At 36.3% G+C, this 25,614-nt stretch overlaps 1 protein-coding gene across 1 annotated transcript; it reads left to right on the top strand.

Moving 5' to 3' along the window:
• Positions 1 to 984: 984 nt before the first annotated feature.
• On the top strand, positions 985 to 25,004 carry LOC309509088 (trypsin-1-like; the record flags this gene model as incomplete). The annotated part of the gene is made up of 6 exons (XM_082183626.1): positions 985 to 1,150; positions 5,474 to 5,494; positions 5,603 to 5,768; positions 8,075 to 8,343; positions 19,498 to 19,646; positions 24,789 to 25,004. Coding segments are annotated over exons 1-6 (876 nt in total), but the record flags the coding sequence as incomplete, so codon positions are not given.
• Positions 25,005 to 25,614: the final 610 nt, after the last annotated feature.

The raw sequence follows: 25,614 nt of genomic DNA, 5'->3' as shown, positions 1-25,614 counted from the left end.
CACTGAGCTGGAGCGTCTTTCTGCAGAGGAGGCGTTCGGCTTTGTTTGTGAAATAAAGTTTAATATTTCTGGCATCAAAGATCTCTGAGAAGTGATTTCCCAAAAACATTGAAACCACAACAACACGCTTATAAACAAAGATTATACACTGGATGAGATCAGTGGATCAGATGAGTCCATAATGAAAATAATGTCACAACACCTGGTCAACTTCCTGATCAATCTTGGCAAAAGATTGCCTTTTTTTACCATTACAAATGTGCTTTATAAACACACAGTTACATCAGCCAGAGAAAAACTAATATTGAAGAGTCAACTAAAGACAACACTAATCACCATAATGGTCATTAAAACTTGACTATTTTCAGTAAAGCATCAGCATCTAAACCTCTGTAAACCTTTTCAAACGAAAACGTATTAGTGTGGTCAAAGCCTTTGTCAGTGTTCTTTTATCACAGTGTCCCAATTAAGTGTACACAGGTGAACTTTAAACAGTTTTACTTCCTCATTCATTAAGCAGATGTTGCTATGACAAATCTTTAAAAAATATATTGCAACAAAAAAACCACAGTCCATACCAAATCTATATTCAAAGTCATTTTATTGCAGTGAATACAAAAACACATGAACAGAGATTGCAAGAAAAAACATTGACCGCTGTATTTGATTTATACCAGGTCCCAGAAAACGTAGTAACTTCATTACTTTGAACTTCATTACAACACTTTGATCACACATGTAATAGTGTATGTGTGTATGTATGAATTTCGTGATACATGTATGAATTAAATTATAAAGACTAATGAATTGGAGATGGTGTTGTACATGATTTCTCCAAGCTATTTTTTCAATGGCTTTCAAAAATGGGTTGGGACGAAATCAACTTTAGCAAAAAGTGGTGGGAACACATTCCACACACATCCTCTAATGAAGCCTATAGAAACTCAAAATACGATTTTTTTCTGAAACAATATGAGTCAGAGATGAACGCAGCAGTGGGGTGGGGTAGATAAATCTTTATAAATGCAGTGGTACTTGCTTTACATTCCATTACAAAGCTGACAGTCGAAGAAACAGCAGTCAGATCACAGAAGCATGAAGTTTTACACAGCTTTGAGTGTTGCCGGTATCATACTTCTCTACATAGCAGGTAAGATCTTACAAAAAAAGTCTATAACATGACAAAATTACATGTAAATTGTATGATTTTTCTATTGTTTAAAAACTGACAAGCAATTTATTTCCTGAAAACCTTTGTAAACACATTTGACAATTTATGTTTCTCATGATTGTAAAAACCTTTGGATCTGAAGAGTTATGGTTAAATGCTTGAAATTAGTTCTGTAGATAAACATACATTTCTTTACGAATGCATAATTTATGTATTTTAATGGATGGGTTTAATTCATGTAAATTCCCGGATGCCAAGAATCAGGATGCAGTTGGGTGACTGTGAAGAAGCTAAAAGATAGTTTTGATTTGTTTAATATTTTGGTCACTACATAAATTCCATTATGTCATTTATACATTTGATGACTTTAACCCTTATGTGGTGTTCATATTTTTGTTATTCAGCCAGTGTTCGTGGGTCTGGTGGGCCAGCTGCATTTTTGGGTTTTTAATTCAACACAATCAAACAATTTTAGAAACACAAAACTCACTCTTGCACACACACACACACGCACGCACGCACGCACGCACACACACACACACACACACACACACACACACACACACACACACACACACTCACTTGGATATGTGGTTTACGGGGACTCTCCATAGGCATAATGGTTTTTCTAATGTACAAACTGTATAATCTATAATCTATCCCCTAAACCTACTAATCACAGAAAACACCATTTAGTATGTTTTTTTTAAGCCGTTTTTTTTTATGAGGACACAGATGTCCTCATAAACCATGTTTACGTTGTAATACCAATGCCATTATACACATTTGTGTCCTCATAAACCATATACAAGAAAACACACACAATAACAGCAGGCCCTGACAGGAGGAGGACAGAGTAAAGGTACACAGGACCTACAATTTCCACACTTTTATTAGCCCCGGGTGCAGTGGACCCGAACATCCTGTGTGTAATATAAATGCGTAGGGGGGGTGTACAGTGTGTGGTCATTGAAAATGTGTTCAGATATATATTCTTCACAGAAAATAAGCCAAGGCTAATGAGTCTGAGTTTGAAAAAAAAATTATCGTATCATTATTCTTTTGATAAAAAAATGAAAACAGGTCCCACAGACCAGAACACCTTTTGCTTTCTTCTCTTTCCCATTTTTGTTCACTGAGTTGGAGCTGCGATGAAATATTGTTCCTGTAAATACTTTCCAGCATTTCAGTAATAAAAGTGTACATCGCACGTACGGTGCTCGGCAGTGATCAAAAAGGATTTAAACAGTGAATTTTGAATCTCTTCTTGTAAACGCAGAGATGTGAATTCAGACGGCAATTAAATTACCACACGACCTGTTTGTCAAAAAACAGTACACTGTAAAAAAAAATCCTAATTTTACAGAAAATAACTGTGATTTTTTGACGCTTATTTTCTTTCATTTTAAATTGTACTCAAAACACTGTAAAATTACAAATAGTATCTGTAAAATAAAAATTCAGCTGTTATTTTAGGTATTGTGACATTAATGACAAATTACAGTAATTCACATTTTTTATACAGAAAATTGATTGTATTTTTCATACAGTATTTTTTCTGTTTTCTTAAATTACATAAAAATGTATGTAAAATTACAAATATAATCTGTAATTTAACAGAAACAAAACAGTTAAATGATAAAATGGTCAAATGACTGTCAGCTCCCCAAAAAACTGTAAAACATCCTAAATTAAATAAACTGAAAAACACTGTTATTTTACAGGTATATCCTGAATAATCACGATCATATACCTTCATTGTAAAAAAAATCGTAAAAAAAAGGGTCAAATGACTGGCAGCTGCGGCGGCCAATCAAAAACCTTAAAATTAAAGTAAAATATGCTAATTTAAATAAACTGAAAAAACACTGTTATTTCACAGGTATTTCCTGCATTATTATGATCAAATACCTTCATTGTAAGAAAATCGTAAAAAAAGGGTCAAATGACTGGCAGCTACGGCTGCCAAACAAAAACCCTAAAATTTAAGTAAAATATGCTAATTTAAATAAAGTGTAAAAAACTTTAAAATAAATTTGATGTCACCATGATTGAGATCAGTGTCTGCTTTAGTTGGGCTCATGACCCTTGAGTTATTAACTTTTATTTTTCTCTGGCTGCTTTAACTGTGTATTTGATACACTTTTGTTTTAGCAATAAATACAGGAGAATATATCAGATGATGTTATAATCATCATATGATGATCTGATTCACTTAATTGACAGTCAAATCTCTGAATATATTAGCTTAGATTACATAATATGTAGATGAAATTTAGCTTTATACAAACTCTATAATTAATGTCATAATTTTTAACATGACCTTTGAAATATTGTGGCATCAGTATTATAACAATCGGAAATTAAAAAAAAATATATATACAGAGAAAGTTTTGAGCTAGTTCTTTTTTTTTTGTAGTATAGAGACATCAAGAATCAACATATGAATCTCAACAATGGTGACAACCAACAAAGTCTTTTTGTGACTTTATAGTGGTTCAGATTTTTTTTCAGCGTCACCATTGTTGCGATTCATACGCTGATTATTGATGTCTGAGTGAGTCTATATGATCCTGTCAAAATATTTTCTGTATAATGATTTCAGGAAAGTTAAGTATCACAGCACTGCAAGCTCTTCTGTAGCACTTTTGTCATGCAAAGTTAACAACTAATATTTAATGACTTAATCAGATAATTCATATCAATGAAACACGACAAAACATGATGACTATTAGCACTAAAAAGTGACCAGCATCATCTGATCTGAGTTTCTCTTGGATTCCTGCAATAACTAATATGCATCAAAGACACACAGTTAAAGCTCCAGAGAAATACTCATGTTAAAAACTAAAATGTCAAGAGCCCAACTAAAGCAAATACTGATCTCCATCATGGTGACATCAAACTTTATTCTTTTCAATAAAACTTCAACTTCTAAACCTCTGTTAATTCTCTGTGAAATAACCGTGTTTCTGTTAAAAATTTATTAATGAAAATTTCTGTAAAAATATTTTGCACTTATTTAAAATTAGGATATTTTACATTAATTTTACGTTTTTTGTATGGCAGCCATTGCTGACAGTCATTTGACTTTTTTTATGGGATTATTTTACAATGAAGGTGTTTGATCGTAATAATTCAGGAAATAGTTGTAAAATAACAGTGTTTTTCTGTAAAACATTTAAGGAAAAATTCTGATAAAGTTTTTTGCACTTCATTTAAATTAGGATATTTTACTTTATTTTTACGGTTTTTGTTTGGCAGCCGCAGCTGACAGTCATTGACCGTTTTTGTACGATTTTTTTTTTACAGTGTAGGTACGAATTTGGCCAGGGATTTTTACGCGGGTTGGGTGCGAAAAAACACTGATATTATGGATGTTGTATGGATGTAAATGTTTAAAATACCGTACGAGCCCTTGAGAAACAATTAGCGTCCGAATCCGATTGTTAAGTCTGACGTCACGCGTGACGTTTAGCCTTTTCCGGGTCCAAGCGCTCCTCTCGTCCAGAAATAACAATGGTGGAACCTGTAAATTTATTTACGATCACGTCCTTCTTAGTGAGGCACCCTTGGCGGTCAAAAAGGGTTTAAATTCCTTTAACACCAACAGAGTGGTTAGTGTAGCTCATCACTCAGGTGGCATAATTAAGGGTAGAGTCCAGGCATCAATGAAAAAGAAGATTTACGAGGTTGAAGTGAGTTAGCTCGGGACACGGGACACAGCACTGCGGCATTGTAAAAACACTCAATAATAACCAAAACACTAGCGAAAGCGGTAGGTAGGTAGAGAGGACCTGGACTTTGGACCCGGAAAGAGTATTATTGGAGAGTGGTTACGTCACGACTTAACAACCGAATAGGACTTAACTGACAGTAGCCTATGCTTTCACTGGCCTTTAAAAGCGCTCTTTAATTAAAATAATAATATAATATATATATAATAATATAATTAAAAATCTAACAACAATCAAGACAATTTTATTCTTTGCATGAAAACACTTGAATTAGCCTAACTGAATACTGTCTGGGTGTATTAAAACTTCAGAATTATATTCGTATAGACCTGCAACAGTGATAAGGTAAAGCTAAGAGTGGTCCAGACCAACCTTCCGAACGCATGACTTACAGAAGGTATACTTAACTAAGAACGTTTCGGGAAGCACGTATTATCGATAAGGTACAGCTTAAGGTGTAACTTAAGAACGACGTAGCGTTAAGAAGGTTTCGGGAAACGCAGCCCAGTTTATCAGCTCTACCCACATGATTGTCTACTTACTTTGTCTTTGTCTAAACACACAGGTTCCCTCGGCCAGTTAGATGGTAAGTTGTCATAATAAACATAAAAACTCTTGTTCCACACAGAATGTTTCTTCTATGTCTGTGAGGCATTTTAACAAGGAAATCTCATATCTTGCTCTATCTCATCAGTATGTGGTCGAGCCCCCCTCAACAGCAGGATTGTTGGAGGGGAGAATGCGGCGGCGGGGGCTTGGCCGTGGCAAGTCAGCATTCATGTGATCGGCTTTGGCCATAACTGTGGCGGGACTCTGATCACTAAAGACTGGGTTTTATCTGCAGCTCACTGCTTCGAGGGGTATGAAGTTTAACACTTACACTGTAAAAAAAAATCCTAATTTTATAGAAAATAACTGTGATTTTTTGACGATTATTTTCTTTCATTTTAAATTGTACTCAAAACACTGTAAAATTACAAATAATATCTGTAAAATAAAAATTCAGCTGTTATTTTAGGTATTGTGACATTAATGACAAATTACAGTAATTCACATTTTTTATACAGAAAATGTATTGTATTTTTCATACAGTATTTTTTCTGTTTTCTTAAATTACATAAAAATGTATGTAAAATTACAAATATAATCTGTAAGTTAACAGAAACAAAACAGTTAAATGATAAAATGGTCAAATGACTGTCAGCTCCCCAAAAAACTGTAAAACATCCTAAATTAAATAAACTGAAAAACACTGTTATTTTACAGGTATTTCCTGAATAATCACGATCAAATACCTTCATTGTAAAAAAAATCGTTAAAAAAGGGTCAAATGACTGGCAGCTGCGGCTGCCAAACAAAAAACCTAAAATTAAAGTAAAATATGCTAATTAAAAAACATGAAAAAACACTGTTATTTCACAGGTATTTCCTGCATTATTATGATCAAATACCTTCATTGTAAAAAAATCGTAAAAAAAGGGTCAAATGACTGGCAGCTGCGGCTGCCAAACAAAAACCCTAAAATTAAAGTAAAATATGCTAATTTAAATAAAGTGTAAAAAACTTTAAAATAAATTTGATGTCACCATGATTGAGATCAGTGTCTGCTTTAGTTGGGCTCATGATCCTTGAGTTTTTAACTTTTGTTTTTCTTTGGTTGCTTTAACTGTGTGTTTGATGCACGATTGTTATAGCAATAAATGCTGGAGAAAATATCAGATGATCTTGGTCATTCATTGATGATGTTATAGTCATTATATGATGATCTGATTCACTGATGTGTCAGTCAAATCTCTGAATATATTAGCTTAGATTACATAATATGTAGATGGAATTTAGCTTTATACAAAGTCTATAATTAATGTCGTAATTTTTCACATGACCCTTGAATTATTATGGCATCAGTATTATAACAATCTGTAAAAAGAAAAAGATATATATTGTACAGAAAAAGTTTTGAGCTGGTTCATTTTTTTAGTAGAGACATCAAGAATCAACATATGAATCTCAACAATGGTGACAACCAACAAAGCCTTTTTGTGACTTTATAGTAATTCAGATTTTTTTTCATTGTCACCATTGTTGTGATTCATACGCTGATTCTTGATGTCTGAGTGAGTCTATGTGATTCTGTCAAAGCATTTTCTGTATAATGACAGCATAAAATCTGAGTATCACAGCACTGCAGGTTTAGCAGTTTTGTCATGCAAAATAAACAACTAATATTTAACGACTTAATCAGATATTACACTTTAAGTGGTATTAATAAAGCAGGACACTACATGATGACTATTATCACTAAAAAGAGACCAACATCATCTGATCTGAGTTTTTCTTGGATTGCTACAATTACAAATGTGCACCAGAGACACACAGTTAATGCAGCCAGAGAAACATTAAAGTTAAACACTAAAAGTTCAAGAGGCCAACTAAAGCAAACACTGATCTCCATCATGGTGACATCAAACTTTATTCTTTTCAATAAAACTTCAACTTCTAAACCTCTGTTAATTCTCAATAAGAATGTTAGTATGAAAGAAATAAAGTCTGGATTGTAATAAGTGAAGATGCTGAGATCCTGAGAGATCTGGTAGTGTTTAATGTTCTGTTGGGGTTTAAAGTGTTTCTGTATGGTGTGTTTTGTGTGTCACCATTGTGTTGAAGAGTAGAGCCTGAGCTTCAGTTCAGGATGAGCAGAGAAACAACGATGTTATGCTGCATGTTGCTTTATTTAACAGACAGTAACTGTGTAGTTGCTGATGCAGTGACGTATAGTCACAACAAATCATGCATATAATTAACTGCGTGTTTTTCAGTAAAAAAATCTGAAAATAAATGTGACATTTTACGGTTTTTGTATTGCAGCCGTTGCTGACAGTCATTTGACTGTTATTTTATGGGATTTTTTTTACAATGAAGGTGTTTGATCGTAATAATTCAGGAAATAGCTGTAAAATAACAGTTTTTTTCTGTAAAACATTTAAGGAAAATTTCTGTAAAAGTTTTTTGCACCTCATTTAAATTAGGATATTTTACTTTATTTTTACGGTTTTTGTTTGGCAGCCGTAGCTGACAGTCATTGACCGTTTTTTTACGATTTTATTTTTTACAGTGTAAGATACATTTGTAGATTGATAATATTAAAGCAGACTTTCTTTATTTACAGGTTTAATGCATCTGACATTGTGATGTACTTTGGCCGTCTGAGACAATCTGGCTCAAACCCTAATGAGATATCCAGGACAGCGAGTCGAATCATCAGCCATCCTAACTTTGTCTATCCAAATCTTGACAATGACATAGCACTGGTCCAGCTCTCCTCTTCTGTGACTTTCTCTGATTACATTAAGCCTGTCTGTCTGGCGACGGCTGGTAGTGTATTTTCTGCAGGTACAGAGAGCTGGGTCACTGGATGGGGCAGGCTACAGTCTGGAGGTGAGTGAGCAAGCAAGGCAATTAACCGAATACAAACAATCCTGGTCTGTCATCATTGCTTTTTACTAATGTTAGTTTTTGCTTATTCAACTTTATTACACTGTTAGACCTTACCAGGCTTTTTTACAGTAAAATACTAGCAACACTGTTGCCAGTAATTTAATGTTAATTGTACAGTTCTTTACTGTAATCTACAGTATGTTACTTAATTGAAAATGTTTGGTTTGAAGTTACCATGATGGAGATCCATGTTTGCTTTAGTTGGGATGCTGACCCTTGACTTTTCAACATTAGTTGTTTCTCTTGCTGCTTGAACTGTGTTTTTGCAAGCAACACTTGTGTGCACACACGGTTTGCGAATGCAGTTTGTTATATTGAATATGATTACAAAATCACCATATAGCTTGTTCTTTCACTAATCTCATTCAGAGTTTAATCCTGTCAAGTCATCTTCATTTATATAGCGCTTTTAACAATGTAGATTGTTCAAAAGCGGCTTTACATTGATAATAGGAAATTAAAGTAACAGAGATTGTTTTGGCTTTACAGCAATTCTAGAATAAAGTTATTGTCCAGCTAAAGTAAGTTTTGATTGATTCACTTCCGTCGCAACGATCATTAGTTATTAACTTAGGGCCTGCTAATACGACACCAGTAGTTTGTTGAGGGTTGGTTTGTTGGGAAGGACTACACGCCTGCGCACATATATTCAAACGCGCATACCTATAGACTGAACTCGTAATGTGCATGTGCACGCTATCAGCGTTCACACGGGTTCGCGTTTTTGAAGTTTGCGCAGAAAGAACTTAAGAGTTTTCTGTTAAAATGGTGTCTGGCCTTAAAATGTATAATACAGAATTTTTATCGCTTTCGCGTAGCCACGCGAACCGGAATTATCCTGACAACGCTTTATCTGTAGAGAGGTAAAGGGAGGGGAGGGAGGCCTTCACAGGGGAGAGACTAGTGAAACTTCAGAACTGTGTTGTCGTCGCGTCCGGGCGCAGGTCCTTCATCAGATCTGGATACGGCCTGGATCCGGCGGTCTGTGGTAAACCTCGGGATAAACAGAGAGACAAATATTAGCGTAGACACCATTCTTCTTATGATGTAACGAGTACATCAGGATTTATGGGAATTGTTCCCGGTTCCAGCTGACCTAATCTAAATAGGAAAAGGATCTACCGCCAGCAGTCGATTTTGATATTCTAGGTCTTATCAACTGGCCGAAATTTTGAGATCGCAATAGATGTGAAGGACTATAATGCGTTAAGAGCTCGCTCAAGTACTGCGGAGCTAAACCATTTAGTGCTTTGTAAGTAATCAGCAATATTTAAAAATGTATACAATGTTTAATAGGGAGCCAGTGCAGTGTTGACAGAACCGGGCTAATATCGTCATACTTCCTGGTTCTGGTAAGAACTCGAGCTGCTGCGTTTTGGACCAGCTGTAATTTGTTTATTAAGCGTGCAGGGCAACCACCCAGTAGAGCATTACAATAATCTAGCCTTGATGTCATGAACGCATTAACTAATTGTTCCACGTTTTTCAATGAGAGCATATGGCGTAATTTAGATATATTTTTAAGATGGAAAAAAAACGGTTTTACAGATACTAGACACGTGACTTTCAAATGAAAGATTGGTATCAAAGAGATACAGAGCAGATTGGTATCTTGACAGAGCAGCATCAGTGTTAGACAGTATTCTAGGTTATTACGTGAGGACATTTTTTGTCCAATAATTAGAATCTCTGTTTTTTCAGAGTTAAGTAGTAGGAAATTATTAGTCATCCAATTTTTTATATCAGCTATGCATTCCATTAATTTTTTTAATTGGTAAGCTTCGTCAGGGCGTGAAGAAATATAGAGCCGACTATCATCAGCATAACAGTGAAAACTAATGCCATGCTTCCTAATGATATCTCCCAAGGGAAGCATGTACAGAGTGAAAAGCAACAGTCTTAGTACTGAGTCTTGTGGTACGCCATACTGAACTTGTGATCGATAAGACATCTCTTAATTTACTGCTACAAACTGATAACGGTCTGGGCTGGGTTTCCCGAAACCTTCTTAACGCTACGTCGTTCTTAAGTTACACCTTAAGCTGTACCTTATCGTTAATACGTGTTTCCCGAAACGTTCTTAGTTAAGTATACCTTCTGTAAGTCATACGTTCGGAAGGTTGGTCTGGACCACTCTTAGCTTTACCTTATCACTGTTGCAGGTCTATACGAATATAATTCTGAAGTTTTAATACACCCAGACAGTATTCAGTTAGGCTAATTCAAGTGTTTTCATGCAAAGAATAAAATTGTCTTGATTGTTGTTAGATTTTTAATTATAGTATTATACAATATTATTAATTTAATTAAAGAGCGCTTTTAAAGGCCAGTGAAAGCATAGGCTACTGTCAGTTAAGTCCTATTCGGATGCTAATATTGTTTATCATGGGCTCGTACGGTATTTTTAACATTTACAGGGGTAAGTCGGTGATTTTAGTGCCATCCGAATCCATAATATCAGTGTTTTTTCTCACCCAACCCACGTAAAAATCCCTGGCCAAATTAGTACCTACTGTTTTTTGACAAACAGGTCGTGTGGTAATTTAATTGCCATATGAATCCACATCTGAGTTTCCAAGAAGAGATTCAAAATCCACTGTTTAAATCCTTTTTGATTACTGCCGAGCACCGTACGTAAGATGTAGGCTACACTTTTATTACTGAAATTATTTATTTAATTTAATTTATTAATTATTTCACATACCTACCCCGAAGTAAAAAAATTAAATAAAATTCTGTATCAAAATTTTATAAGGCACCATTACTTTGTTTAGGCTGGTTTGTAGGGAATTACAAACCTGTGCACATACACTCACCTAAAGGATTATTAGGAACACCATACTAATACTGTGTTTGACCCCCTTTCACCTTCAGAATTGCCTTAATTCTACGTGGCACTGATTCAACAAGGTGCTGAAAGCATTCTTTAGAAATGTTGGCCCATATTGATAGGATAGCATCTTGCAGTTGATGGAGATTTGTGGGATGCACATCCAGGGCACGAAGCTCCCGTTCCACCACATCCCAAAGATGCTCTATTGGGTTGAGATCTGGTGACTGTGGGGGCCATTTTAGTACAGTGAACTCATTGTCATATTCAAGAAACCAATTTGAAATGATTCGAGCTTTGTGACATGGTGCATTGTCCTGTTGGAAGTAGCCATCAGGGGATGGGTACATGGTGGTCATAAAGGGATGGACATGGTCAGAAACAATGCTCAGGTAGGCCGTGGCATTTAAACGATGCCCAATTGGCACTAAGGGGCCTAAAGTGTGCCAAGAAAACATCCCCCACACCATTACACCACCACCACCAGCCTGCACAGTGGTAACAAGGCATGATGGATCCATGTTCTCATTCTGTTTACGCCAAATTCTGACTCTACCATCTGAATGTCTCAACAGAAATCGAGACTCATCAGACCAGGCAACATTTTTCCAGTCTTCAACTGTCCAATTTTGGTGAGCTCGTGCAAATTGTAGCCTCTTTTTCCTATTTGTAGTGGAGATGAGTGGTACCCGGTGGGGTTTTCTGCTGTTGTAGCCCATCCGCCTCAAGGTTGTGCGTGTTGTGGCTTCACAAATGCTTTGCTGCATACCTTGGTTGTAACGAGTGGTTATTTCAGTCAAAGTTGCTCTTCTATCAGCTTGAATCAGTCGGCCCATTCTCCTCTGACCTCTAGCATCAACAAGGCATTTTCGCCCACAGGACTGCCGCATACTGGATGTTTTTCCCTTTTCACACCATTCTTTGTAAACCCTAGAAATGGTTGTGCGTGAAAATCCCAGTAACTGAGCAGATTGTGAAATACTCAGACCGGCCCGTCTGGCACCAACAACCATGCCACGCTCAAAATTGCTTAAATCACCTTTCTTTCCCATTCTGACATTCAGTTTGGAGTTCAGGAGATTGTCTTGACCAGGACCACACCCCTAAATGCATTGAAGCAACTGCCATGTGATTGGTTGATTAGATAATTGCATTAATGAGAAATTTAACAGGTGTTCCTAATAATCCTTTAGGTGAGTGTTGTTGTAAACTCAGAATCGAAGACCAGGAGACTTTTGGGATCACGTTCAATAAGTTATTTCTTTATTGAGGACTTCGCGTTGACGTGGCTGCAGTTCTTCAAAAGTCTAACTAAAACATTATACATTGTAGCTATATACATTCCAAGGGGGAGGGATTACATAGAGGCGGGAACTCTGAATAAAGCATGCAAATGAAGTGGGAACACACCCTACTCTGAGAGCACTACCAGTCCCATTGAATCAGCATAACTATTCACATGCTGATACTGGCCAGGAACTCCAATTCCAAGAGCCATCCCAGAGCCATTAAAGACAAAAGGTGAAAGTCAATCAACCTAACGATTCAACGTCTGGGCTCCGAAAGGTGAGAATCAAGTGATCTGACTCATTTAAAACACAATAGAGAAAACAGAACTGGCCGGAGTCTTTAGATAGAAACTGACCCTACTAAAATCAAAGTCTTAACTTTTAATGTTGAAACCCAAATTAAACATTTAATACATTTGTAATACAACAGTGTATATTCAAACGCACATAACTATAGAACCAATTCTTAATGCGCATGTGAATGCCATCAGCGTTTATCACAGGTTCGCGTTTAAAGTCTGTGTAGAGAGAATGGTGTAGCCTTAGCGGCCCCTAATTTAATAACAAATGATCGTTGCGACGGAAGCGAATCAATGAACAATAACTTTAGCTGGAAAATAACTTTATTAAAGAACGGCTATAAAGCCAAAACAATCTCTGTTACCATAAATTATAAGTTTTTCTCTGTAAAGCTGCTTTGAAACAATCTACATTGTTAAAAGCGCTATATAAATGAGGATGACTTGACTTGACTTGAAATGCTGGAAAGTATTTCCAAGAACGCAGCTCACCTCAGCGAACAAAAATGGGAAAGAGAAGAAAGCACATAAAAAAATTAAATGGTTATTATGGCAGCAACATATGATACAATTTAAAAATATGTAGGCTATTATAGGCTATTATAGTTTGGATAATTTTTTTATAATATCCCATGAGACCTAATAAATGCAATTTCAACTATTTCTGAAGTGCTTCTTTTATAAAGAACACCGCTTTCTCACATAAACAGCCCCTGCACGAGAGAATAATTGATTCTCGAGCCATCGATATCAGCAGATTCAGCAGCATCGCCACGGACAGCACCGGGTAACGTCGCACGTAAGAAGGTATATCTTAAGCAGCTTCCTAAGGTATGGTTCGGGGAACATGCCTAGAAATGGTATACCTTTAGTTAAGTTATACCTTAAAGGACAAGTTCGGTATTTTACACTTAAAGCCCTGTTTTCAGATCGTTTCTGATGAAATACAATGGTTAAGATTGAAATTTGGACAAATGCTGCTGGCCCGAGAATTTTCGGTTTCTGTGGTAGCACCCCCCCCCACCTCCACAATGGTTGCATAGGTGCACTGGAATAATCCTTCCTAAAACGCATTAAACTTTCGTTTACAAAGACGTGAAACTCATCGAGTGGTCAGGGGTGTTCACTGATATGCTCACACAAAAATCGCTGCAAAAGATGCTTTCCAACAGGTTTTATCGTAGTTTTTGTCCAACTCCATTGACTTGTATTGGATGACAAACTATGATAAAACCTGTTGGAAAGCATCTTTTGCAGCGATTTTTTGTGTGAGCATATCAGTGAACACCCCTGACCACTCGGTGAGTTTCACGTCACTCGGTGAGTAAACGAAAGTTTAATGCGTTTTAGGAAGGATTATTCCAGTGCACCTATGCAACCATTGTGGAGGTGGGGGGGGTGCTACCACAGAAACCGAAAATTCTCGGGAACAGCAGCATTTGTCCAAATTTCAATCTTAACCATTGTATTTCATCAGAAACGATCTGAAAACAGGGCTTTAAGTGTAAAATACCGAACTTGTCCTTTAAGAGTCTTCGTAGCGCGCTAAGAGACAACGTTATTGGGAAACCCAGCCCAGATAAGTATGATTTAAACCATGCTAATGCAATTCCACTAATGCCAACATAATTTTTTCGAGTCTATTTAAAAGAATGTTGTGGTCAATAGTATCAAATGCAGCACTAAGATCGAGTAACACTAATAGCGAGATACAACCACGATTGGATGATAAGAGCAAATCATTTGTAACTCTAATGAGAGCAGTCTCAGTACTATGATAGGGGCTAAATCCTGACTGAAAATCCTCGCAGATATAATTCCTTTCTAAAAAGGAACATAGTTGTGAGGATACTGCCTTTTCTAGTATCTTTGACAGAAAAGGTAGATTCCAGATCGGCCTGTAATTGACTAATTCTGTACGATCAAGTTGCGTTTTTTTTAACAAGCGGATTAATCACAGCCAGCTTAAAAGTTTTTGGTACGTATCCTAATGACAAAGATGAATTAATGATATTAAGAAGAGGATCTATGACTTCTGGAAGCATCTCTTTCAGTAGCTTAGTCGGTATAGGGTCTAACATAAATGTTGTTGATTTAGATGATTTAACGAGTTTAGCAAATTCTTCCTCTTCTATAGCAATGAATGAATCGAATTGTTCCTCAGGGAGGCTACAATGCACACTCTGATGCGATACTGTAGTAGACGGTTGCATGGTTATAATTTTCTCCCTGATATTATCAATCTTATAAGTGAAGAAGTTCATAAAGCCATTACTGCTGTGCTGCTTGGAAACTACTGGGCTTGAAGCTTTCTTTTTCGTTAGTTTAGCCACTGTTTCAAATAAATACCTAGGGTTTTGTTTATTTTCTTCTAATAGGTTTGAAAAATAAGCAGATCTAGCAGCTTTTAAGGCCTCTCTGTATGCAATCGAGCTCTCCTTCCATGAAATGCAAAATATCTCTAGTTTTGTTTTCTTCCAGTTGCGTTCCATTTTTTTGGCTGCTCTCTTAAGGGCCTGAGTGTGCTCGTTGTACCACGGCGTTGGACTATTTTCTTTAATCTTCTTTAAGCGCAACGGAGCAACTGTGTCCCAAGTGCTAAAAAAGAGAGAGTTAAAAGTTTCTGTCGCAATATCGAGTTCTTCTAAGCTATCTGGGATGCTGAGATGATGAAACTGATTAGGAAGATTATTGATAAAGCAATCTTTAGTGGCAGAAGTGATAGGTCTAACATATTTATAACACGGAGTCGGCTTTGCAGCCTTGGCTAAATGAAGTTTACACGAGACTATATAATGATCTGAGATGTCATCGCTCTGCTGCAGAATTTCAACAGCATCAACATTGATTCCGTGTGATAATATTAGATCTAGAGTATGATTACGAGAATGAGTAGGTCCTGACATGTGTTGTCTAACTCCAATAGAGTTAAGAATGTCTTTAGATGCCAATCCAAATGCATCTTTTTCGTTATCTACATGTATATTAAAATCACCAACAATTAGGACTTTATCTGCAGCTAGTACTAACTCTGATAGAAAATCAGCAAATTCTTTGATAAAGTCTGTATGGTGCCCTGTTGGCCTGTATACAGTAGCCAGCACAAATCTCAAACGTGATCCATCATTTACACTATATATTGCTATATTAAGCACCAACACTTCAAAAGAATTATATTTGAAACTAGACTTCTTAGTAATTCTGAAAATATTACTATAAATTACAGCAACACCTCCACCTTTGCCTTTCAGATGAGGTTCATGTTTATAACAGTAATCTTGCGGGGTGGACTCATTTAAAGTAATGTAATTGTCTGGTTTTAGCCAGGTTTCTGTCAAACACAGCACATCTAGATTATAGTCTGTAATCATATCATTAACAATAAGGGATCTAATATTCAGCAACCCAAGCTTTATCATTTGCTCATTTGTATTATATCTGTTTTTTTTTATTTGTTGAACAGCAATTGAATTTTTACCCTTAGATGGGTTTGGATTTTTTTTGTATGTCCTAATTCGGGGAACAGACACAGTCTCTATATGATGATATCTAGGTGAAAGAGGCTCTATGTGATGGGATTTATCTGACCTTGGTGACGTGAGACAGCTGGCAGACGGTCAGTTAGCCAGTTTGTCTGCTTCCTGACCTGAGTCATGTTCATGTTTGAAAAATTCATGTTTGAGCTCTAAGACTATGTGCCATATTACTAGAGAGAAGAGCAGCATCATCCCAGGAGGGATGAATACCATCTCTTTTCAACAGGTCAGGTCTGCCCCAAAAACTTTTCCAATTGTCTATGAATTCTATATTATTTTGCGGACACCACTTAGACAACCAGCCATTGAGTGAGGACAATCTACTAAGTAGTTTCCCAGTGGTGATATTGTAACACATTTGCTCTGGCCCCCTTCCTGTTCGCAGGAGTGATGAGATACAGTAATTAGTTACAAGACACTTTTTCTTGCCACAACACGTGTTTTATAAACTCACAGTTACAGCAGCCAGAGAAAAACTAATGGTAAAAAGTCAAGAGTCAAGAGACCAACTAAAGCAAATACTGTTCTCTGTCATGGTGACTACAAACTTTATTATATTCAATAAAACATCAACAACTAAATATATGTTAATTCTCAACAAGAACTGTTATACATGTGTGAATTAAATAATGTTAAACTGGTTTGTAAACTGTTTTCACACTCAGTGTGGCTGGAACTCAGTTGTAGTTCTTGTGTTTCTCTTTTTTCTCTTCTTGTTTCTCTGTCCTTCAGTGATTCTGCTTATCGAGTGTTCATCAGTGTCTCAATTCACTCACTTCTTTTCATTCAAGTGGACAACATTAGAGAACTAATGTAGGGGATAGTGAATGAGGGTATAGGGTGTGATTTGGAAAACAGCCTCCGAGTGTCGACTTTGAGCGCTGTTAATTCACAGTATATTCCTGTAGGCTATTTTTCGAAAACAACAAATATAATGCATTGTTTTCTATGGTATATTACTGTTTTAATGGAAAATGGTATGATACTGTCAGAATTTGGCCTTTTTTTACAGCAAGGTTTAACAGGGTACTTTGTGTTTGATGAACTTAAACCATTTAAGGCAATCGGTTTCCTCAAACCATTTAAGTAGCTATAAAGTTGTTAAGACTTAATAAGATTTGTTACCTGAATTCAAACTGAATGAGTGGAATAACCTTAAAATCTTTCATTTGAGTAATGTATATGAGCTTACAGCCCAGCTAACAGATTTTTGTTATAAGAGCGTTCTCCAAATATTCAGTGTTGGTTCTGGGAACGTAAAAAAATTCCAGTTTTCTTGATGTTAGAGGAACGAGATGTTCCTCAAACGTTCTTTCAACTTAATTTTGATTAACAATTAAATATTTTAGAAATGTTGATAAGTAACATTCCAAGAACATAAAAATGTCCAGTTTCCTGAATGTTAATAGAGTGTTATTTAAAGGTTTGTATGATGTTCCTGAAACATTCTTTCAATCATTCAAACACCTGCTGTGAACAAGCACTGAAAGAAAGAGAAATAAGAACACAAACTACAACTTTATTCAGCCAACTGAACTGAAGGTACAATATATTAACTCTCTCAAGATCTGATTAAACATTACCAGCTTCACTTATTACTAACCAGACTGACTTTATTTCTGTCAGACGTCTACAGCAGTTCTTATTGAGAATTAACAGAGCTTTAGATGTTGATGAATGATTGAAAATGTTTCGTTTGAGGTCACCATTATGGTGATCAGCATTTGCTTTAGTTGGACTCTTAACCCTTGCCTTTTGCTTTATCAGCAATTGCAGGTGTTTACAGAGAATTTTTCTGCATTGATAAAGCAGATCAAAGGACTGTTTTTTTGTTTTTGTTTTTGTAATTGATGACTTAAGGAATTTAAGCATTTTTGAAAAATATGAAACTCAACAAAATGTGAAAGAGATCATTTGTAACAACATTATTGTGTTACAGATGATGAATGTTGATTTATGTGAGTGTTAACTTTTTTTAAAACATGTTTTGTGTCATTTATACACTCACAGACATCAACATTTGGCATATGAAACAATGGTGACATTCTTCATGCCAGCATACAAAACAAATTCATGGCTCCCAGCATGCATTGTGGCATGAATGAATTATGTAGATTCATAATTGTTTGATTGTCACCATTGTTGAGGTTTGTATTATGAGTGTTGATGTCTAAGTGTGTCGTTTTTAACTTTTAAGTAATTTCTGACAATCTTACACAAATTTCTTCAGTGTTACAAATGAATCATCACATCACATCACTTTCTCCTCAAATAATATTCAAATTCCAAAAGTGAGTAAAACTACAGTAAAAGCAGTTGCTTAAATCACTTTATTTGAAGTCCTTTGTCTGTTACATGTTGATCTGCTTTATCAATGCAGAAATGTTCTCCATAAACACCTGCAATTGCTGATAAAGCACCAACTTAACTAAAGCCAAGGGTCAAGAGTCCAACTAAAGCAAACACTGATCGCCATAATAGTGACCCTAAACAAAACATTTTCAATCATTCATTAACATTTTAACTTCTGTTAATTCTCAAAAAGAACTGCTGTAGACGTGTGACAGAAATAAAGTCAGTTTGGTTAGTAATAAGTGAAGCTGGTAATGTTTAATCAGATCTTGAGAGATTTGACGTCTTATCTTCAGTTCATCTAGTGGCTGAAGAAAGTTGTAGTTTGTGTTCTTATTACTCTTTTGAAAGATGATTGAAAGAATGTTTCAGGAACATCACACTAACTTTTAAATAACATTCTATTAACATTCAGGAAACTGGACATTTTTATGTTCTTGGAATGTTAGGAATCAACGTTCCTAGAATGTGGAATTGTTCATCAAAATTAAGTTGAAAGAACGTTTGAGTAACATCATACTTATGAAAACACGTTCCTCTAACATCAAGAAAACTGGACATTTTTTACGTTCCCAGAACCAACACTGAATATTTGGAGAACGTTCTTGCTTTTTAGGTAGTACTCATACTTACTGGTTTTAAAACTTAAATGGTTTAAGGCAATTGGTTCCCTCAAATGGTTTGAGTTACCGTAACTTATCAGGTTTTACATTGTGTAAACCTCAACAATTTACCTTGAAATGTTTTTTTTAAAAGCCATAAAATGTGTCCTCTGATCTGTGTCACAGGCCAGATTCCTGATGTACTGCAGGAGGTAATGATACCAATTGTGAACAACAGTGTCTGTAATAATACTTATGGAGGGATCAACATAGACATCACAAACAACATGATTTGTGCTGGATTGTTAAATCAGGGAGGAAAGGGTCCATGTCAGGTAAGATAGCAGTCGTTAATTTTAACACTTTTTAATCCAAATCAATTTACAAAACACTACTAACCTGCCAACTTTACACTGCCAACCTAGTTGCACAAAGAATCCCAGTCTTTACTCCACGGATCACAAACTCGTACATTAGGACTGCTTTTTGATATTACACCTGTGGTCGGTTGCATAAATTGCTTGGACTAGTCTTAAAAGTTAGTTGTCTAATATTTTTCTGCAAGACTGTTCATAACTTTTTAGAGTCAGTTATGTAAAAATATAGATAGGTCTTATTTGATTACGAAAAGTAACACTGATTCCCACTTGCTATATAGGGCAAGCTCACACTACAGCACTACGAGACTACATGAACCAGCATGGTGCTCACACTATTGTTGTTGCATCGTTCACACTACAAGAACATGTGGCGATAATATGAAGTGAATGTTAAAGTGAGTGACATGACGTATAGCCAATTACTGTGTCCCATATTTGGAATTTGTGCTCTACCTCTCACCCATCCAAGTGCACACACACACAAAACACACACACCAGCAGCAGGCAGCTGTTTTTGCTGCTGCACCCGGAGAGTGATTGGGGGTTAGATGTCTTGCTCAAGGGCACCTCAGTTGTGGGTAATGAGATGGGCACTGTTCATTCACTCCCCCCACGTACATTTCCATTTGTTTTTAGTTTTAAATTAGACTTTGAATAACACCTGGTCATTCATGCGTTTTAAATGATCAGATAGCTATCCGTTTTGTTAAAACTGTTCTATTTACAATGGGCAACTATAACTGTGTCTCTACAAAACAAACATAAATCTAATCTTCAATTTCTGCGCTTTAGGCAAATTTAATAGCGTTCGCATAAAAAAAAAAAGCAAGATCAAGATCAAAGACTGCATTTGGAGAGAGAGAGAGAGCGAGAGATAGAGGCATCAGCATTAGTAAGGTCATTTATTACTTTTAATGAAGACATCTGTGTGCTTTAGGATGAGACGTCGAACTTTGTTTCATTTGCGGCAGTTTGCGCGTCAGCTTGCTGAAGAGATGCTCATCTACTCCTCTGCGGCGATGCGTGTGGTAGTAGCGCTGTCATATACCCGGAGCCGTTATAAAACGCTCTCGCATGTTTAGTTTTTACCATTTTAGGAGGAGTAAAATTTACATTTGTGGCTTCAACAACCAGATGCATTTTGTCCACACTGTAAAATAAATCCTAATTTTACAGAAAATAACTGATTTTTTGACGTTCATTTTCTTTCATTTTAAATTGTACTCAAATCTCTGTAAAATTACTAATAATATCTGTAAATTAAAAAAATCAGCTGTTATTTTAGGTATTGTGCCATTAATGACAATATGTCAATGACATTTTTTTATACAGAAAATGTACTGTATTTTTCATACAGTAATTTCTGTTTTCTTAAATTACATAAAAATGTATGTAAAATTACAAATACAATCTATAATTAAACAATTAAATGATAAAATGGTCGAATGACTGGCAGCTCAAAAAAACTCTGTTTGAATTGTCGAGATTCATACGCTGATTGTTGATATCTTTGTGTGTCAGCATAGATTAACTATTTGTGCTCATGTTTGTTAAAATATTCTAAATGATTGCTGCAGTAACACAGGGTTTATAATGTTAATGTATTAATGGAACAACATAATTAATTGTTAGATTTTAAATAATATCAATGAATCAGGCGATTTCATAATCGAATTATGAAAACCCTCAACAGATACTGTAAACACTTCATCACCTGATCTCATTTCACTTTTGCTTTCTTTGCTGCTGCAATTGTGTGTAACAAACATAGGGCCCTATTTTAACGATCTGAAATGCAAGTATCAAGCACGAAACGCAAGTAACTTTGTGGGCGGGTCTTGGGCGCAGTTGCTATTATACCGGCGGGATAAATGACTCTTGCGCCCGACGCAAGTTTTCTGTAATTTAATGTTTAAATATGCAAATTAGGCTATATCTAATTAAATATGCGCTAATTTGTATATATTTAAAAAAACGAAATCTGAGTATTGGATAAAGCCAGGTTAAAAATTATTTTTTCATTGTGTTCACATATTAGATGGGGGGGAAAAATACAGAGAGATTTATGGATATCTACTTTTGTTATCCTGTAAATCAGAAAATACTGTCAATAGCCTTAAAAAAAAGATTTTCGCCATGTTTTTTGGAATAAAATGTTATGTATATCAGGCTATGAATAATATATTTACAAATCCCTCTGTAAATGTCTTCATAATATAACTAGGTACAAGACTGGAAAGTTTGGTGTATATAGGTGCTACTGAAGTGGTGATTTCGAACTTGGAGTGTGAGAGAAAAGTCATTTTGAGAAAACGGGCTTTAAAGATTTATCATCAGCCAATGAGATTGCGCATTCAGCCCTTTTACTTTCACGATTGGTTGCTGATAAAAAGGAAATTACCATATTTGGATCCGACAGCATTGTACAGTGAAGAGAGAGCTATCCAGCGGTGCATGTGATGACAGAGAGCAGACAGAGATCGCGAATCGGCGAATTTATGAGAAATCTACAGACGCAAACAGACAAAGTGTAGTAAAATAAAGACCTAAATGTGTATTTCGGACTATTTTTCACCACAGTCTGAAAGAAGACATGCTATTGAAGACAAATAGCCAAAAATCTCAAAATTGACCAGTAAAAAAAAGACGATGTTTTTGCCTGCCGTGTCTCGCCTTAAGAGCAGGCGAACTTGTTCGATGGCGGATTGCTATTATAACGGCGGGTTTGCCAGGCGCACGCTAGGAGCGGTTCACTTTGGTTAAACAGGCGTATAATAATTTGGGTAAATGTGTAAGCTAGATTTATTTTTTCACATCTTCATGGACACAACAATGATTTCCCTCGTGTGTTAATATTTTTCCTTGTAATAATGTATGGTGTTCTAAAAATGAGAACTGCTGCGTCTGTGTGTAGATGAGATAAGCATCTACATTGATTATGGCCAAGCATGCGCCCTTAAAATAGCATATGAATAACATGCGCAATTCGCCACAATTGTTTTCTAAACCTGCAAAATAGCACTAGGGAACGTTTGCGCCGGAACAAGCCTCCTCTTTTCGCTGCACCAACCCGGGAACGCAAGTTCATTTCCTAGTTTACCGACGTGCGTCTGTGGAGGGAAAAGTCTGCTGTGCGTCAGGTGCAAAATAGGAATGACAAAGCAGCCAACAAAAGCTATAATAAGAGTTAAAGGGTTATATAATAATAATAATAATTCGTTTGGCTCAAGGTCATGGTGCAAAGGACCCTAGGTTGATTTTACTCCAAACCATCCTTTTAAGAGCCCAACTAATGGAAACACTAATCACTGTTATGGTGACTTCAAATGAAACACATTAGAGTTAAACCTCTGTTAATTCTGAATAAGAACTTCTGTAGACGTCTGACAGAAATAAAGTCAGTCTGGTTAGTAATAAGTGAAGCTGGTAATGCTGTTTGTGGAGTTGTTTAATCCTCCTCTGCTGAGATCTTCACAGATTTAATGTCTTCATTTATCTTCAGTTGATTTCATCTAAGACTGTGTCTGAAGTCAGTTGTAGTTCTTGTGTCTCTTTTTCTGTTCTCTTATTTCCTTCTTTGATTCTGCTTGTTAACAGGCTTACTAAACCCCTATTCGCACTATAGTATTATCTGGGGACCTCGTGTGATTTAGAAATTACACCCCCACATCTGAATTTTGAGTGGCGCATTCGCACGCGATGCCAGAGATTTTACTCAAATTCACTGACTTATCTCCCAGATATGATGTCAATAGGCTATTGCTTGAAAATGTCTTGTCGTTATTATAGGTCTAGCTGTATGATATATCATAAACAGAATATTGTTCCTTACCGCATGCTGCTATACATGTCATTCATCTCCATCTAATCATTATTTTTGTTTCCGCTCTTCTGATGGTTTTCAGCTTTCTCTTTCTGCAAATTGTATAGTTGTATTGTATGGTGTATAGCGATATGACCCAGCACCCAAAATACTATCAAAACACTCCAACGCAGCCTCCATTCGTTGCGAAAGATGGACAAAAAGGCGCACAGGAAACAAAAACCTTGAAAAAATATATAAATGACCCTGCCAAATCACAAAGATGGGACTAATATTATCACAGGACCTCGATGTTCGGCGAAATATGGTAGGTCATTTGCGGGGGAATTTTTACTCTACAAATTACAGACAGGGCTGATTCGCATGGGATTAAGATCACAGGCAACCACCGCAATTATTACAAATGACTATTGGTCACCAGGTAATACTTATCCCGCGCGAATAGGGCTTAAGGCTGATATGACCCCATATTTAAAATACACAGACTTTGTGGCTCAGATAAGGTCTAGTTCTGGTTTATTTCTTTGCTCTTGGCTGACATGTGGCATTGCTATGGCCTGCTTGTGGCCCAGATCTGGCCAACAGGAGCTGTCCGCCCAAGTGCCGTCATTCCACGCTGCATGTGGGCCAGATCATCATTCCACATGTGCCAGATGTGGACCGGATCTGGGCCGAAACAATGTTGCTATGTGGGTTGCGCAGTTCAATTCTCACACTTTAATAATATGTATAGGCTAACTCCTACCTTAATATAAAAAGTTGTGTTACTACGAGGAATGATTACCTCAAAATTCAGATCTGAATGCAAGTACAAGGTATTTTATCTGAATGAAATACATACATCTCTCTCACTTTTGCTCAAGTGCCAGTGATTAACCCTTAGCGTGCCAGTGCTGGCATGTGTTGCCGACCCCTGCTCTAACCATTAGGCCAGAACTGCCCCAATATGGCAGCGTCTGTGACTGCTGGAGACAGGCTCAGATCACATCACTGACTTGCCCATACTGAACAAGCATCGCTGACCGTTATGAGCAACAATTTGTCGTTCCTGGCTTTTTGTCACAGAATTTGGAAATCTGTCTGCAGACAGCAAAATTCAAGCAAAATTTGTGTTGTGTGAGCTTGCCTTAAGTCAAACTAGTTCTTAAGTTATCAAAATGTCTCAACTATTGCATACTTGTCTCAACATGTCTTAACTATTGCATACTTATGTCTGTAACAGTTGTTCACTGTATATTGTCAGAGATATAAATGCAGAATGTTTGTCAATACAGGGAGACTCTGGAGGTCCAATGGCCAGTAGGAAAGGCTCCCTGTGGATTCAGTCCGGCATTGTGAGTTTTGGTATCGGATGTGCTGAACCCAAATATCCTAGTGTGTACTCCCGAGTTTCTCAGTACCAGGACTGGATCAAGTCTTACATGAGCAGCAACCCACCTGGATTTGTTGAATTCAACACTGGAAAGCCAACATCCACTGAAAAGCCAACATCCACTGAAAAGTCAACATCCACTGAAAAGCCAACATCCACTGAAAAGCCAACATCTAACTCCAACTTCGGAAGCATACCCAGCCTCCTCTTATTTTCCCTTTCTCTCACATTCTCCTTCATTCCTTGCACATTCTCCCTCTACCTTGCTTCCTAGAGATTGTATGAACAGTAATTCTCAGGGTTCTTTGATGAAGAGAACAGTTTTGCTGTACATGCTCTCATAATATGTGAAATGTGAGAAAAGAGCAGTTTTTATTGTTGTTTTTAGGATTTGACCTCTTGAGATTTAGCATGTTTGCATAAATAATAGAGATAGACCGATATTAATTTTCTTAATAATGATACAGATTATTTTTATGCTTATATGTCTGATAATTGGACATTAAATAGAACTGGAAAAATATTCTGTATGTTATGATCCAACCTGACTTCTGACCTGTAACGCTGCCTGAAGCATAATCATACACTTCATTTAATTTAATTTTATCAATCAATAAATTCCTCTTGAAACAAACTTTGTTGTATTATTTTAATTTAATACTGTGAAGCTGCTTTGATACAATCTGTATTGTGAAAAGCGCTATACAAATAAACTTGACTTGACTTGA

This window comes from Leuciscus leuciscus, assembly GCF_965113295.1.
Source record: "Leuciscus leuciscus genome assembly, chromosome: 1".
NCBI lineage: Eukaryota > Metazoa > Chordata > Actinopteri > Cypriniformes > Leuciscidae > Leuciscus > Leuciscus leuciscus.
The sequence above is the reverse complement of the archived record's forward strand: the minus strand, read 5'-3'. Positions and strand labels throughout refer to the sequence as shown.